The sequence below is a fragment of the Strongylocentrotus purpuratus genome, unplaced genomic scaffold (genome assembly GCF_000002235.5).
Source record: "Strongylocentrotus purpuratus isolate Spur 01 unplaced genomic scaffold, Spur_5.0 spur5_contig_833, whole genome shotgun sequence".
Lineage (NCBI taxonomy): Eukaryota > Metazoa > Echinodermata > Echinoidea > Camarodonta > Strongylocentrotidae > Strongylocentrotus > Strongylocentrotus purpuratus.
Window position 1 is genome coordinate 1,192,730 of NW_022145539.1, and position 18,150 is coordinate 1,210,879.

At 37.0% G+C, this 18,150-nt stretch overlaps 1 protein-coding gene across 1 annotated transcript; it reads left to right on the top strand.

The window, feature by feature from the left end:
- Positions 1-1,631: 1,631 nt before the first annotated feature.
- Positions 1,632-17,902, top strand: LOC753320 (ovochymase-2). Its single transcript, XM_030984212.1, has 13 exons — positions 1,632-1,725; positions 4,057-4,419; positions 6,338-6,445; positions 6,989-7,107; positions 7,640-7,874; positions 8,312-8,510; positions 10,220-10,488; positions 11,803-11,936; positions 13,109-13,268; positions 13,972-14,331; positions 14,528-14,899; positions 15,305-15,403; positions 16,181-17,902. The coding sequence occupies exons 1-13, from the start codon at positions 1,653-1,655 to the stop codon at positions 16,183-16,185; spliced, it is 2,496 nt and encodes an 831-aa protein (XP_030840072.1). The 5' UTR covers positions 1,632-1,652; the 3' UTR covers positions 16,186-17,902.
- Positions 17,903-18,150: the final 248 nt, after the last annotated feature.

An 18,150-nucleotide genomic window follows, 5' to 3' on the forward strand; every position in this document is an offset into this window, starting at 1 on the left:
CGCAAAGAAATTTTGAACGTGTTTAAAATTTCCTTACGACAAGAAAAACTGTTTACGACAATGAAAACTGTTTGCAAACTCTCTTGCCATCTTTTACGAACCCTGGCAAAACCCCCAAATTCGCTACGTTCGCAAGCATTTCCTGCTCAGTGAGATAGGGACTTTACCAATGTCCCAAAAAATCCCATCAATACCACTGGAGAACATTAGTAAATTCGCAAAAATATCAATGCAGAACCAAGACAGCTGCTGGTATAGGCACAGGCCTTGCCAATCCAATGCTGTCAGGCTTTACGAAAAATAACGTACGTTTTCACAAGGGGGCTCGATTGCTGGATAGTTGATGATCTAAATGGCAAGATTTGAAGAAAAAAGGAAGGTTTCACCAAGGGTAGAACAAAATTGAAAACCTTCTTCTTCTGCAGAGTTAAATATATGGTATCGATCGAAGTGGAAAGAGTGGGAGGAATATCGATTGCAATTTTTCTTCGTTATGAGATTACCAGAGATTGAGAAAAGCTTTAAACGCCAAAGAATTCATCATTACATCATACAGATATTTCTGTATTGTTTAGTTACTATTTGGAGTTTATATACCAAGTTGCGGAGAAAAAGTTCTATATGGAGGTTAATAGTTATAATATATGCCTGAATGCCTCTTTTCCTGAGCGTTTAAAGTATATTATATTGTTTTTAAATTAATGTAATTTAGCGGTAAGCAGCGTTATCTTTTATATTTTGTTTTTCGTTGTTGTTGTCGGTTTTGTTGGTCTCCACTTGGGGTGCAACTCCAAGAAGGGCACTTTTCCAATCGTGAAGAACATGAATCGAAAGTGGGATTTTCCTGACATATCCTCTATGGCAACTTATTTAATAACATTATTCGTACCATCTCCTCTGATACGATAATCATTTTACAGCATGCACTTGCGCAACTATACAGTGCGTTCCAGAAAAAACGAAACCGAGAACTATGATAGAATCGATGATTTATCATAACTTAATCACAATTATAATTGATAAATGAATCATATTTGTAAATCTTAGATCCTCCTCTTTCATATGATGCAACTCTTATAATGCATATTTCATGCATGAGTGATTAAAGTGAATTTGAAGAGAGGAAACCAAAAGGTCATTTGGCGGACGGTATCTGAATTGAAAAAAATGAGCTAGTAATAACAAAGTTCTGTTTGTTTAAAGTAGTGCTTGCATTTCCATAATTTTATTAAACGAATTCGTTTTCACTGGCTGCCTGCCGTAGCAACAAACTGAATTATCAAAAGACTTAACTCCGTTTCGTTGGCAATCAGCCGTAGACGAAAAAATGCATGCATGGTTGATTGTCAACGAAACGGAGTTAAGTCTTTTGTACAAATGACTTTTTGGTTTCCTCTCTTCAAATTGATTTTAATCACTCATGCGTGAAATATGCATCATATGAGTTGCATCAAATGGAAGAGGAGGATCTAAGCTTTCCAAATATGTGTCATTTATTAATTATAAATGTGACTATCAAAGTTATGATAAAACATCGATAATTCTCGGTTTCGTTTTTTCTGGGACGCACTGGACTATGAATCATTAAAAACTTTTACACGATAATCAAACATTCTTTTATTTTCATAGGTGGAGAAGTTTCACGAAGAGAAATGGGGATAATGTTCATCGTGTTTGGGTTTTTGGCTGTCTCTGTTCTGCCGTATACATCTGCAGAAAATACAGGTAAGATAATTCTTATACTAGTATTATTCCAATTCAACTGACCAAGGAAAACGATTTGCTAAATAGCTGAATGAATAAGTATTTCGTCGTCAAAATGTTTCTTAATTGGACACATTAATATTTTACTAACAAAATGTTATGTAGTTGAAACTAGATAGAGTACAAATTGCAACAAGGAATTTAAAATAGATGAAAATCGTTCATAAAAATGTATAAATATTGCTGATTTGAAGTTATTAATGCGTACTTCGTAGAAATGATTAATATCATACACATTAAGACGTGCTCTTCGCTATTGTGGATTTGGTATACATTGAACTTAATAATTTCTATGTATCTTGTCATGGTTTATGGAAAAAAAATAGCATATTTCATATAAATGTGAATACATGATTATATTTAACAACATCAAAATTGCACACAAACGTTGCATTGTTTTAAAACTTAACTCCCTTGGGGATCATTCGGGCCACGCGACATTTTACAGACACAATGATGAAAAAATTACACTGGGTATCTGATATACTTGAGGGCTACACATTTGGCCTGTCGGCTAAAACAAGAGTAGTACTTAGCGATGGTTCGGTGGTAGAGCAGTGGTCTAGTCACCTGGAGGTCACGGGTTCGAAACCAAGTCGACGCTTGTGCACTTCGGTAAGGTATTAATCCTCATTAGCAAGTCCCTCGGAGAGGACTTAAAGTCGGCGTTTCCCTGGTTCCCTACTTACAAGCATACACATACTTTCTTAGCATTCAGGTAAAACAAAACAATTGGAAGTTATTCAGGAAGAAAATATTATTTATACCCCGTCCTTTATTTCGGTAGACTTTTTAATTTCTGATTATTATGTACATGGATGAGGATATGAAACAGCATTTAAATCCCACCTGCACTAGTTTGGACAGGAGGGATTAGACCTCCCACTTGGTCACTGACAGGTGGTTATCTCATCAACTAAGCTCTCAATTAACATAAGAAAAGGAGGATCATGGGGGACCAATGGTCACCGATTAACCATTGTTTTCTATGTGTCCCTTTTGCAGCCAACATCAAATTCTGTAGAACTTTGCAGGAATTATGAATATGTCATGTATGTCCTAGCTGTGAAATTTAAACGTTAACAGTGTCCTAATATTCAAATTATGCAAGGAAACCCGTTTACTTGCTAGACTTCACTGTCAGACACTATTGAGTGACTGACTGGCTTTGTTCATCTTTGGTATAAAATGAGCCATAAGGGGTTCATGAGCATTTGTCTACATCAATAACCCACTTCTTGTAATGGCCAAAATTAAACCGATTAAATCTTTATGCAGCATAAAACGTACAACCATTCGGTACAATAGTCTGAAAATCAGACTATACCTTATTAGCTCTATAGCTCCTAAGTCGATTTGACAACTTATAGTCGTTATTTTCCCACTTAAAGACATTTTCAAGCCCACTTTTTTATAGGGAAGTTCTAAATTAGTATTGTCTTTCAAATGCTGTTGGAATTTAACCTTTTCATGTTTGTGGCCTGCAAATGGGACATAGTACCTTTAATTATGCTTTTATCCAGTCAAAACAAAATCAATTTTCCTTCCTTGCTGCTCCCAGATAACAATGAATGTCGGTTCGAGAACCGCTGCTACAATGGAGGAACCTGCTACAATGAATTCGGAAATGTTGTAACGGTTTCATATTTTTGTAGGGTTTAAAGTGATCTAATTAAACTCGTTCAAGTTCTGAAGTACATTACACTTTATTTCCTAGAGATGGGATGGGTGCGTTGCGGCTAGAGTAGATAGTTCATGAAATGGCATTTTCAATTCCTGGCTGTCTTGTCTTCAGTGGATGTATCGTTGTGTACATCGGGTGTCTGTCAATTCTATATATCTATCAAAATATCTTCTCTCAGCTTGGAGGCTGATTGTAACATTTTTCCACACATCTCTGTTTTCTGCTATCTTGGTATACTCTCGTATTGTCATTGCACACCATGTCGCAACGTTCCCCTTCTAGTTACTTACTGTTTTTCCTCTTAGTCTGGTACCTTCTACTTTTCTTTCGAAAAATCTTTCATGATGCTGGCAATTGCTGGGATAAGAATAATTGCAGGACTCTAAAGAAGAACACCGTTTATGCCTTGGCTTCTTTGGTTTAAAGATATTATTACTTTTTTAATCACTCTTATCACCATTTCATTATTATTTTATTATTTTCATCGTTATTATTTATATTACTATTATTATTATTATTATTATTATTATTATTATTATTATTATTATTATTATTATTATTATTATTATTATTATTATTATTATTATTATTATGAATTCATTGCACAGATACCAGCATCACTGTGATAGAAATTGAATGGAACGAACCCACCGTCATATCTTCACCCGGCTATCCATCCTCCTACTACGGCTCGAACCTCGACCTTACTTGGGTACTCAAGGCTCCAGAGGGTCACATCCTTCAGATACATATTCTAGAGCTGGCCCTAGAAACGAAATACGACTACTTGTACATTGGTTATGGGCCTGGTCCCAATAAACCTGGTTCTTGGGAGCTTCAGAAACTGACTGGGTATAGCAATTCCAGTGAACCCGCTACACCCGGTCACTCTATGTGGGTCAGGTTCACCACAGATGTCTCAACGGGTGATATTGGATTCAGTCTTCGTGTCACAGCTATACTAAACCCTGGTAAGATCATATTAGCAATAGGTTCTGGTGTCGTGGTCTAGTGGATACGTCACCGGACTGTGGATCATATGGTTTTCGCTTCGAGTCCCGCCGAGGCACTAATGTCCTTTGGCAAGACATTAATCTATCTTTGTTAATATCCTTCCAGACATAGTAAACGGCAACCCGGTAGGAATTTATTCCTTGAATCCTTTTAACGCCTTAGGGCATTCTTCTTCTTATTATTTTTTAGTTATGTTTCTTATTAGCAACCCCTGGGCCACACGGGGCACGCAAGACGATTTAATTCGGCTTATCATCATTTTAAATAGTCAAAAAGAAAGAAAATTCTCCACTGCTGTAGGTGGATACGTAATACCATATCACTGATTATTAACGCATCAACAATTTACTTCCCTCACTCACAATTTTTTATCTAGAATGCTTTGAAGTAATAAATTATCAGAAATGAAAGTAAGGATAATTTATATAGTATCCTTCAATTTCCTATGAAGCAGGAGGGAAAATATTCCACTAACACTAGATTGGTTTTTGGTGAAGTGTAATACACAGAGGCCTGTATTAAAACGTAATTTCAGAAATATTCCTTTCCCGCCTGATAAATAAGTTACAAACCAGTGACCTAGTCACTGCGCTGACAGAGGTTGTTAAAGATTGGTAGGCCTACGATAATTTGTTTGCCAGTTATGTTTAAGACATCTGACGAAAAATGCATGTTGTTTAAAAAAAGGGTCGTGCCTCATAATATTTGATTTCTTGTCCAGAGTGATTATTTCAATTATACTCAAAATATTACATTAGGTACCCCTTCTAAAAAAGAGTTGGGATTGATCCGCATCAATCGTAGCCTATCCGATATGCGTCGGGCTTTACAAGTATACTTATTGCGTTTGGGAGACTGACATCGGCGCGGGCGTCAGCCCGAGCGCCTATCATCACTGGTGCATGCGAAAAGTTTTATTTTCTTTCATGTCCATTGTTTCGTTCGTAGAAAATCTACGAACCACCTGTAAAGCTCTTTCATGAATATTTATGTTGCACGGACCAAAATAGGCCAATGAGCGATGAGGAAACTGGAGGTGATATTTGATTGGTTAAATCAAAGTGATTGATCACCAACTAAGGCTAGTCTTATGAATCATGCATGAGAATACGCTCGTCACAAATACGATACACATAATATGAATAATGATGAGTTCACTAGTCTTCTTGTATCGTTTTTTTGTTTTTTTGTTTTTTTGTTTTGTTTTTTGTTTTTGTTTTTGTTTTCTTTTTTTTTGGTTTTTTGTTTGTTTTGTGTTTGTTGTTGTTGGTTTTGTTTTTAACGGGGGTAGGGGATTTAACAAACTTTATTCATTCGATATAACTAAGTTGATTGTAGTCTGTACTTTGTTCCAATATGTTATAAATTGTAATATGTAATAGGGATACTAGTAACACAGAACAAAATATAGAGGGGGGGGGGGGTTATAACAATATTAATTCATTCAATATAATTGAGATTACTGTATTTTGTACTCTGTAATTTGTTTCAATATGTTATATATTACAATTTGTATGAATTAATATTATTTATTGAGTGAATACAATAAAGAATATTACAAAACAAAACTAGTAATGATAGGCGCTCGGGCTGACGCCCGCGCCGATGTCAGTCTCCATAACGCGATCAGTATATACAGCCCGACGCATATCGAATAGGCTACATCAATCGCAAGTTTGCAGCCTCCTATTTCTTATGTATATTATTGCGATTGATATCAATCGTATCTAAGTTGCGATTAATATCAACTCTTTATAAGACGGAGCCCAGACCTTATATTGCTATTCGGAATCTATCAGTTAAAGTACACGATAACAAATTGTTTACTAGAATTGAGATTATCTATAATTCGATTCTTTAAATACTTCATGACAGGATGCAGCAGCGGTCAAGTGCAATGTTCTAGTGGAATGTGTATCAACGAATCGGCAAGTTGTGACGGAAATAACGACTGTCTCGATTTCTCAGAGGAGGAATACTGTCGTAAGTTTTGATTTAACGTTTACATTCGCTTTTTAATTAATTCATATGGTTATACATGTAGTTTCCTTCAATTGTATTGCACACATTGTATTGTATTAATGCATTTCTATGTTATCTCTATATATTGAGGGAGTTTCTATACTTTTACTTTAGAGAGAGTTTTTTTTTTTTCCCCTGAGTATTTGTTAAGCAGTTCCCCCAAACACATCAATTACATCCACACACAACATATTCCGTGATTAGGTGCGATTAGGCGTGATTAGTTTTACGTCGTATAACGAAACGCATGTTTGGGCATCGTTTCGTTATACGACGTTTCGTTATACGACGTATAGTTAGTAAGCGTCCACACACACAATTTCATAGTATAACTATCGCGAAACAGTATAACTATCCCGAAACGGTGTAACTAATCACGCCTAATCACGGAAAATGTTGTGTGTGGACACGGGGAATGTGTCATATAGGTTGTCTGCTTTCCCGATTTCTCTGACATGTTATCGCTGTTTTTTACCCTTCATTGATCGATTTTCTCCTACCCAGCGTACTGCGAACAAGTTCAATTTGATATATGTAGACAGAACCTGGCCTACGATTTGACTTTTTTCCCGAATCGGAACGCAGAGACAGCAGACGCTGCAGCGGGAAGCTTTCCAGACATGGTAAGCAGCGGAATGTCTTTTTAATTGCTTTATAAAGAAATGTTAAGTTTTTCATTATTATTGATGGATTTGTCCAGATTGTTGGTGGTTTTCATAGATAATGCCAGGAACGATTAATTAATTAGTTTTAACTTTAGTAGAACACTGTCTGACTACGATTATTGACCTGTATATCAACCAATGAATTTGGTATTTGTTAATACGCATTCAGTAATTGTTTTTTTTTTTTGTATAAGTGATTATTTTCGAGGGGATATGCATGATAGCAAAGATAATCACACAGAAGGATGTATATTTCAGAGATGTAACGACTGAAAATATGTTGGAGATCTTTTTTGATGTAATATTTATTGTTTGTATGAAAATACATAATTTATGTTATATTTGTCGGCACGTGGTCCCCCCTACCACTTGCAAGAGCTGCTGGCTACACTGAAGTTGTTGATGTACCATACACATCTACGTTGCAATTGCCTTTGAAAATCCTGACGTGAAATCCTCAAAGTTTATACTTTCTAATGACCTACCATAGGCAGATACTATATCATCGTGCCATGATCACCTGTTCCCTATCATGTGCTCCGTTTACTATCCGGAATGCACCCATAACGGCCCCACCCATCGGGTTTGCTACTCCGACTGTTTGGCAGTCACTGATGCCTGCAAGGCATCCTTTGAGCAACTCCTCGACCGTCCATGGCCCGTCAACTGTTCGATGTTTACCGATGAACAGGAGGAAGATGGGAGCTGTTTTGGCCCTATGGGAGGTAAAGACCATGCAGCGATATTCATGTAGATGATATCGAGTTAAGAATATGCTTGGACTTAACAAGATGCCCTAAGTGTTTATAAATCATAGTTCATAAAACCGAAGAAAATATGTCGGCATTTTCTATTGAATTCATCACACGTGGCAGTGGCGTACAGCTAATGAGATGGGATGGCGGCACTGATCTTACTGCCAAGTGGATTTCTAGAGAAACAAGAAAATCAGCAACCAAATGGGAGGTAGATTGGAGAGTATTCAAAGATTGTCTGTCATCTTTTTTGGGCCTCCTTTTCCCTCTTTTCATTTTATTTTCGATTTATGCTTTGTTTTGTTTCATTTGCTGGGGGGAGGCGAAGGGGGGCTATTCAAATTGGGTGGATGTCCCTTCCCTTCCCGTCGTTGTGCCACTGACTTGCGACTTTATTCCTCCCCCAGATCTTTTCGATACCAAAATATGCGGGACACGCCCTGCATACACACCAGATCAATACAGGGTTCTTGGTGGTACCAACGCACGCCCAGGGGAATTCCCTTGGATTGGTTCACTCCGCATCGACGGATTGAAATTTGAAAGACGTTGGTGTGGGTCTACCCTGATCAACTCTCAATGGGTTATTACCGCAGCTCACTGCGTGTAAGTATGATGCCACTAATCAGACTCGTTTGCTCTGTGGAAATGGAAGCGAATTTACACCTTACCTTCATAGGGATATTTACTTAGTCCAATTTTTATAGTAGCGAACGACGTGTTTACCTCTAGAATGCATGTAAATAATTAAACAAATTATGTACCGAGTTTTCGTATAAATAATCATAGTCATGAAAGTTTATAATACAGTGCGTCCCAGAAAAAACGAAACCGAGAAGTATCGATGTTCTATCATAACTTAATCAACAATAATCAATGAATGATACATATTTGGAAAGCTTAGAGTCTCCTCGTTCATGTGATGCTACTCAGATGATGCGTATTTCATGCATGAGTGATTAAAAGCAATTTGAAGGAAGTAAACCAAAAAGACATTTGGCGGGCGGTATCTGAATTTCGAGGAAAAAATCAAATTTCTAGAAAGTTGAGTTTTTGCCCTTTCATATGACCCCTCAATCAGGAAAAATGAGCGAGGAATGACAAAGTTCTGTTTGTTTAAAGTAGTGCTTGCATTTCCATAATTTTATTGAACGAATTCGTTTTCACTGGCTGCCCGCCGTATCAATAAACGAAATTAACAAAAGACTTAACTCCGTTTCGTTGACAATCAGCCTAGACGAGAGTCTTCATGCATGGCTGATTGTCAACGAAACGGAGTTAAGTCTTTTGTCAAATCTGCTTTTTGCTACGGCAAGCACCCAGTGAAAACGAATTCGTTTGTTAAAATTATGAAAATGTAGGGGCTACTTTAAACAAACAGAGCTTTCCAAATATGTATCATTCATCAATTATGGTTGTGATTAAGTTATGATAAAACATCGATACTTCTCGGTTTCGTTTTTTCTGGGACGCACTGTATAAAGTATCACTAGTAGTCAATATATGTGCACCAAATTCTATATCCGTTCTTTTGAACAGATCTACCCAATCACAATATCATGTAAAAGGCATTAAGCAATACTTTATTGAACTTTGCGCTATATGAAAAGCAATTGTATGTATGTATGAAATAAAATTTTTGGATTTAGATACTTGAAGATATGCCCTTTCCAGCCTAATGCAAAATTATAAACCCTAACGGTGACCGACTTTGCAAAAAATGCCCTCCAAATATGCAGTTTTCAAGAAAATTGCGAAATAACTTCAACTTGCTCTAAAATTACGATCCTTATGCCTACGTCAATGAAACTTTGCAGACACATGTATACGTGACAACTGTCTGCTAAGTTTAGTAAAATTCAATTATGTCAGCACAAAGTTATCGCCCAAAATGATGAATTTACTATGCATTACGTAATAGCGCGTTTAATGCTAGCAGTACATTGCGCGCAGATGACAATGGTGTCAAACTGACCGCAATGAAGTGCCTTTTCGAATGATACCAAGTATGATATATGTTCACACACAAAATTGTGAGTTAATCGCATTTTAGACACCATATTATACTGTTTATGATTATGTAAGTATAGACGACCGTTAGTGCCACATCGCCCGTCATTGCACGCATATCGTAGTGCCACGATTGCAGGTCTAGTTTATAATAAAATCATGATGTACATGTATGAAACTACAGTTAATATATAATATATATCATGCTCAAATAAATGCAGCTCCATTGAGATGTCCTTTTGATATACATGATTATATTTCGCCCTAGTAAAAATCACTGATTTTACATCCAATATCATTTATAGTGATTACTACGTCGATCGTGTGGTTTTTGGGAACGCACATTTGACGGATGACTCCGACAACGAAGTAGCGATTGAGGTGGCTGATATTTTCGTCCATCCCGAGTACGACGTCTATTGGCTCTACAACGACATCGCTCTGATACGACTTGCTGAACCGGTGACATTTAGTGACTACGTCAGACCCGCGTGTCTGTCGGAATCCTCGGATGAACTCAATGACTATCGTCGCTGTCTCGTCGCTGGATGGGCAACTATACTGGAAGGCTCACGTATGCATTGTTTTAATTTATATTTGATGATGATAATAATAATTAGATTAATTTACATAGCGCAGCCACTCTAATGCTCTGTAATGAAATCAAAACTCCTAACTGTGCTACTATACAGACAAACAATAATGAATAAACATATTAATCCTGAAAACAAGTGCATCTTCAACAAAAATTTGAAGACAGCAACAGATGAGGCTTTGATAATGATAATAATGATGATAATGAAAGAACATTTTCCATTTTGTAAAGCGAATTACTCAAATGAAACGAAGTGTGTGTGCGTGTGTGTGTCCTTAAATGCGATACGATTTCTTCAGTTTTATACGGGTGCCGGTATCACCTTACAGTGCATGTCAGAGTATATATATTACTCCATTACACCAGTACCCATTCACTACGCCTGTGTCAAGAGAGACGACTGAAAATAAAATACTTCGTCTAAGAATATGCGCAGCGGGAAGAGATTCAAACTGTCGGCCACTCTTTTCAAACATGATGTGCATGTTTTTTGTTTTAAACTGGTTTCCTGTATGCAAGTTGATTCTGATATGTTTAATTATTTTGATCTTCTTTGCCTTCATATTTATCCAGTCTTGTGAAAATTATGCTCGTGGACGGCTAGCCTAATACAAGGACCTAGGACTTTTCTTTAAGTTTTCCAATATTCATTTATTTTCATTCTTTTTAAGGCTCAGGTATTTATTCATATCATTAGCCAGGTTAAATCATGATTTACTTTATGTATTTATTTGTGAATATAATAATATATATATTTTTACTTACAATGAATGACACAATTAAATTGTATTGAATTGAAATTGAATCAACAACATTACTGTGCTTCACTATTTAGTTGCTGATATAGGTTGCTCCTTTCCTACAGGGGTTAGCCAATCAATTATCTAGGTTATCTGATTGACAGGAATGTGATATCCAAAAGGCCTCTTTCAAACAGAGAAGCTTTGAACAATCACTTCAGTAGTTCTTCTTCACGTAGATCTCAAAATTCATAACCAATATGATTTCATCCACCTAACTTGATACCCCTATTCACCTAAATATCATTAAATACTGTATTTATTAGTTGGTTAAAAAATGAAAAATCATGCTAAATAATAATAATAATAATAATATTTAATTTTTATATAGCGCTTAATACAAATGTCTCTAAGCGCTTTACAAATAGCAGTGTTGAAACCACTTTACCTTTCCATAACTCTTTAAATGGTTTCAAACATTTGATGATAACTTGACTTGAAATTCGTTTGCTTACAGAAGATGTAAACGATGATTTACTTTAATCTTTCGCAGCGTTGACAGAGAGCTTGAAAAAAGTAGTGGTGACCCTTCCTAACCAAGGCGGGTGCAATTCTTCGTACCAGGAGACTCTGACAGAAGAAATGATATGTGCTGAACTAGACCCAGGTGGAATTGATACTTGTCAGGTAACTGCTATCTTTGGCGTAGCCTGAGTGTTAACCATGGGGGCACAGGTATCATGGGGGCGGCGGTATCGGACACAATAGGCAACTGTTATGAGGATTGAATTAAAGAGAATGCTACTACTACTTCTACTACTACTACTACTACTACTACTACTACTACCAGTGGGGTACGCAGGATTTTTTCAGGGGGGGGGTTAACAGCCAGCCGCTGAATAAGCGGGGGGTAAGAGGACAATTTTTTTTTTTTTTTTTTTTTTTTTTTTGGGGGGGGGGGGAGGGGGTCCCAACAAAATCGCGACGACTCAGCCAGCTCCTAAATAAGCGGGGGATAAGAGGACACTTTTTGTTGGGGGTAAGGTCATCTCTTTTAGGTCAGCCATTGGCATAATTTTTATTTTATTTTTTATTTTTATTTTTTAATTAAAAAAAGAAAAAAGAAAAAAGAAACACAGAGGGGGGTTTGGCTTCAAAATACACACATAACAAAAACTGAAGGGGGGGTTACCCTGTCTAAGCGTTTTAAAGATATAATTATCCCGGACACCGGATTCATTCATACGCAAAATGTGCAGCATCTCCATTTTTTGGAGAGTATTCCGACCACATGGTCGCCGTGAGGGCATAAAACAATAACTATCACATAGGCTTCGTGCTCCTACAGTGTCCACATTAAATCCTGGGTATGGAGTAGCAAATGTAGATTAAGGCCTTGTCAATGGACATCAGTGCCGTGCCAGGAGTCAAACCCATGACCCTCGAATTTCCAGTATTGCGCTCAAACCTCTCTACTACGATAGCATGGAAGGAGATAAGGGCATAGGATTGAGTCATTACCTTTTACCCAAGTTGTTTTTCTGCTCTCCCATCATATTTTATTTTCATTAGACCGATTATTTGGGCTGTACTCCCGTTTCCCTCATAACTGTGACACTGACTGCAATGGTATTTTTTTTCACTCAGTAATTTTCAATTTCATATCCTTTTTGTCTTTGTTTCAGAATTTGGACACATTGACTTGCATACCCTTTTAATATATATCAAACTGCCAGGTTCTGAATACATGTACTTTTTCGAAAGCTGCACATGTGTGTGGTCCTATGTAGGATATTTGTTTAGTTTGCAAGTCATCCAATTAAATTTTATTATCTCGTGTTTATTATTACAAAAATCAGGGAGACAGCGGTGGGCCTTTGACCTGTGAGGGTGATGATGGTCGATGGCATCTGGTCGGACTAACAAGCTTTGGAGGAGGATGCGCTGAAGAACGCTTGCCCGGCGTCTACACCAGAATCTCAAAGTTCCAGTCATTTATTACAGCTGTGGTTTCAGGAGGTGAGTACACCTGTGCAGGAGAAACAAGACTTTCAACAACAACAACAACATAAAAAACAATACACGGCAATTTCAAAAGCCTTGTCCACCACCTACTGAAATGTGCTTGCATTACAATGGCGTATTAAGTTATCCAATTATTTTTTACATGCCATTAAAATTGCTGAGGAGTTGATTCTTTGAAATATTTTGGAATTTTATGGAGAGGACTTCGGCTAAAGGTTAAACCAATGAATGTATGTGCGACTAGCCAATTGTAACTTTTTGAAGCCTTCTGTTTCCCATTATTGTATTTGATCAACTGGCCCCTTTGACCGTGAATAATAATGATAATAATAATATTAATAATGTTTCTATATACAATGTTCAAATGCGCATTACGGTTATATTGTTAACAGAAAAGGAAAGTTTTGAGATAATTTTGAAGGTATTTACAGATAGGTGGTTACAGGTTATAGGTGGTTACATCAGTAGGTTATTCCACAGTTTGGGAGCAGCAGTTGTAAAGTGAAGTGGCCCTCTGGCCAGCACATCAACCTGTCCTTCGATAGGAGTCCGAATTCTTCCGATTATAAGTTCACAGTAGTCATATTTCAAGGTTCAATTTCCGTCTTGAAATTATGGTCTCAAAAATATATTTTTGCGTTATTCATGGATTAAAAAAGAATCATAAGCATTCTGGTTACATTTATATTTCTTCCAGCAATAACACCGGGTGTTACTGAAATTACCCTTGAGCGTGCCGTCTCAGTGACCATCACTTCTCCAAACTACCCTTCCAACTACAACATCGGCGATAACATCGTCTGGAAGGTATCGGCCCCTGTTGGACACAGCGTCAGGCTGGACATCGTCCACATCGCTACCAAATTTAACGCCGACATCTTGTTGGTGGGCGATGGACTGACGCCCCTGAGTTACACAGAGCTTGCGAAGCTGACTGGCTATGGGTTAAATTCAACTGTGACGTCACATGACCGCCATATGTGGCTCAAATTCAAGAGTGACCCCTTTAACACTGACGTTGGATTCATGGCAACACTGAACGCTGTGGATCCGAGAGGTAATAAGGTCGTCTTTGTGTCATTTTGAAACTCTAGGGATTTAAAAATCTTCCGAATGATCAGATGATCTTAAAATTATTACACATCAAACATACAATTTCTTATTTTATTCTCGTATGTCTTTTTTATAGGAAAAAACATGCCCGTATTTCTGCCACATTTAGTGTTATCCTTCTTTTCTTTTTTTGGTAACAGATGATAATCCTCTAATCTTAGTGAAGGAGTCTACGGTCCAACAGCTCCACTCTCCAGACTTTTCTCTTGGTGCAAGCGACAGCGTGCACGAGATTTGGCGGATAATGGCTCCTCAGGATCACAGTGTGAGGGCGCGTTTCGACTTCTTTAACCTCGCCGACGGTTCTTTGCTTGCCGTGGGCTACGGCTCGAGTCCTTTAAGATCCACAACCCTAGTGGAGTTGACTGGAAGTGAATTGCCGGAAGATATTACCTCCCCCACTCGAGAATTGTGGTTTAGATTTGTGTCGGATACTGGGGACTCCAGTAGAGCGATCGGTTCGCTTATTGGAAGTGGATTCTTGGTGAATCTAACAGCAGAAAGGACTGAAGGTGAGATGTGTATTTCTTCTAACATTAAAACATTAATAAACGTATTCGTTAATCTATAGAAACAAACATGGAAAACTCTTTTAACCTCGAAATACGTTGAAATAGTTTTAAAAGGGAACTTTTATGAAGAAAAAAGCACGACAGTTGATAAATTAACAATAAGAAAAACAACTAAAACATAATACCTCTGCGCGACCAATTTGCAAAATTTTGAAACCTATATTGATCTTTATTACGTTATTAAAGTTGTAAAATCAACAAGGTATTTTGCTAATATTTGCTAATGCTTATTAATTCTCCACCAAATTACAAAAAAAGTACAAAAAAAGACAATTTAGCCATTTTGATGTGAAAGAATATCAATACTTTCATTACTTTTACTGAATGAACGATGCTACTTTCCAGAATGTAACCCTTGCCAGAATGGAGGAACATGGTCAGGCATCCATGGAAGTTTCCAGTGCTTCTGTCCCGAAGGCTTCAAGGGGGATTACTGTCAAACAGGTATGTCTCCCCCTCATACTTACAATATTAGTTTTTCTTTCTTGTAAATCGCGTATCACATAATGATAGAACCTCTCTATGCGCTCTTAAGGGATACTCTTTGGATGCTATTACCCCCCTTCTTTAGCTCCGGCAAACATAGGCGCTCGGTGCATTCAAGGAATAAATCCTGCCAGGTATCCACTTCCTACACCTTGGTCAAATGTAGATAAATGTCTTGCTTAAGTACAATTGCTCAGCAATAGGCATTCGAAGCCCGTACCTTATGGTTCACAGTCCGGAAACACCAAATACAACACAACACCTCTGCTAACCGAGCTCTCATAATTTTTCCCTGAATATAAATATATATTTATATATATAATAATTTGCAGAAGTACCTTTTTCAAAATTAAGACCAACTTTTTTTGGCAAGAGCACTATACGATTTTGTGTTTGATGCCGTGTATGCTTAATTATGGGTAAGGGTCTTTTTAAACGTATAGCACTATAAGGATTGACAACATTTTATGCTTGAGTGAGCACTGCCTAATTTCAAAAAGCTCGTAAAAATTGGTCTGCGCAAAAATGTTTCAGTCTTGATTTAGAACAAAGTGCTGTTTTCCGAGTTACACTCTCATTGTTTTGTACAGAAATGTTACACAAAGTCTCATTTTTTCTCAAATTGACTGTGCAAGGATGACTAATTCACTCAACTCATTTTCAAGGCGTGGAAAGCACCGTTTTATATTTTGTACATATCTCTATTGTGACCTTGTTCTCTTCTCCAACGTTCAGGTTAGGACAAGACAAATGGACTCGATACCCTCAAGACATAGCACCAAGAAGAGATAGCTAGACGAGAATATAATCATTCAGTAAGGCAGTGGTGTAGCGGGGGCCTCTGGCATTACTGGGATGGGCAGTAATTTTATTAGATGGATGTAAGTATAAATTGTCGAGGCTACCTACGGGGGGAACGAGGCAGGATACTTTATTTACTTCTTTTCACTTTTCCTTTCCCTTTCTCCCTTTCCTTTTTTTTTTTTGGTATACATCGTGCCCCTTGCATCTACTTCATAGGAGAGATTGGTTCTTCAAAGTCATGAAAAAAGATATTTAATACGGGAAACGGGATACATGTGTATATTAAATCTCTCTATTTTGAATATTTACCACGTGACAATGTGGCAGATCTCTAATTGGCTAAAAATACTGAACCATAACTTCAATGATAATTTTTTTTCACGCTGTTTTTTATAATTGACATTGAATAGAACATATCAAACTAGTTTACCAAATTCACATGAGCTACAATGATGAAACTTGGTCAGGATTTTTTATTCAACACTGACGTTCATACAATATATTGCTTTTTCTATTACGGTAATGGGGTTTGGTCCTCTCAACAATATGTCAAAACATCTGGAATTTAATAGAAAATATACGAGATAATACCAACATTTTCTATGTTTTTTTTTAAACATATCTTTTACAAGGTATATGTGCATTATTATAGATGAAATAAATCAAATGAAATAATGATGTATTCCGGGGCCTACTAAACGCCCCTGTACTTTTTTGTAGCTCTGCTGGCTTCCAAATACGTCGAATTCCCCTATACTTTTTGTTTGTATTCTCTTATATAAAAATTGTATCTTAAATGTTTCATATTTGTGGTGATAGAGAAATATTTATAACATATATAAAAAAAAATAGTATCACTTTATGTAGTCTAATACATTCGTCCTGCACTCGTTGTTTTGTTTTTATGTTAAAGTCAGGTGATGTTCATCAATACTGGGAAAATTTGATTTTTATAACTTATTTATAGAGAGTAATCTGAAATACGAGTGTGGTGAATGTACACTTCCTCCTTTTACAATTTGAATGTATATGGTTCATGGTTCATGTCCTTGACTTTGAATCGGGAGGTTGAGGGTTCGAATCTTTGCCGGATGCGTACAATGGCATTTGACTAGGCATTTGATCAATACTTGCCTCTCTCGACGTTACTATGAACATGGTACATGTACGAGGAAAACGATTACATGTCGTTTTTGCGTTGTTTTTTTTAAACAAAGGCTCATATTCACAAGTATGTCGATGACACATGAATGTGTTATCAAGCTTTATTTTTTTGTGTACTGTTGCATATTTAACTATACTCTCGATCTATTTTTCGTTATTTCTTGACTTTGACATAACCCCCTTGATCCCTTTTCTTTTTGTTCTTCTTCTTTCCCCTCTGTACATATACAAAATATTCCTACTTGACCTCTGCACTCAGAGAGCAATAACTCATTGATGTCTCGATTTGGTGTCAGCTTGGGTTTGTCCATATTAGATCACCCTCCCGTGGGAGGGTTGATTTTTGCTCATATGATACATATTTTCACACATACGGTGAGTTTGTTAGCTCACCCGGTGTGATGGGGATGTGCGCATCTTCGGGTATACTTGTTGTAGTCATCCATGCTGTGGTCGATGCATCGTTGGGTAGTTGTTCTCTGAGAGTATTTTGTAATAGCTTTATTTATTCCATATTTGTTGTTGTATTCATGAATCAGTTATCTTTTTCACATCACATGAGGGGGCCTTAACGTATAACAAGCTGTGCTTCAACCAAGGTCTCCTCGTCGTTCTTTATTCTACATTGTACTGTTATGATTATACTCTATTATATTTTTGCACATGTGTTTTTCTGGAAGACAAATAAACTTGATACTTGATACTTGATACTATTAGCATGTATAAGGAAAACGATT

Bases quoted from the DNA above. Each gene is read 5' to 3' on its own strand.
- LOC753320 (XM_030984212.1), top strand. From the start codon at position 1,653: ATGGGGATAATGTTCATCGTGTTTGGGTTTTTGGCTGTCTCTGTTCTG. The intron at 6,446-6,988 runs GTAAGTTTTGAT...TCTCCTACCCAG, and splicing joins CTCAGAGGAGGAATACTGTC to CGTACTGCGAACAAGTTCAA. The intron at 11,937-13,108 runs GTAACTGCTATC...TACAAAAATCAG, and splicing joins GTGGAATTGATACTTGTCAG to GGAGACAGCGGTGGGCCTTT.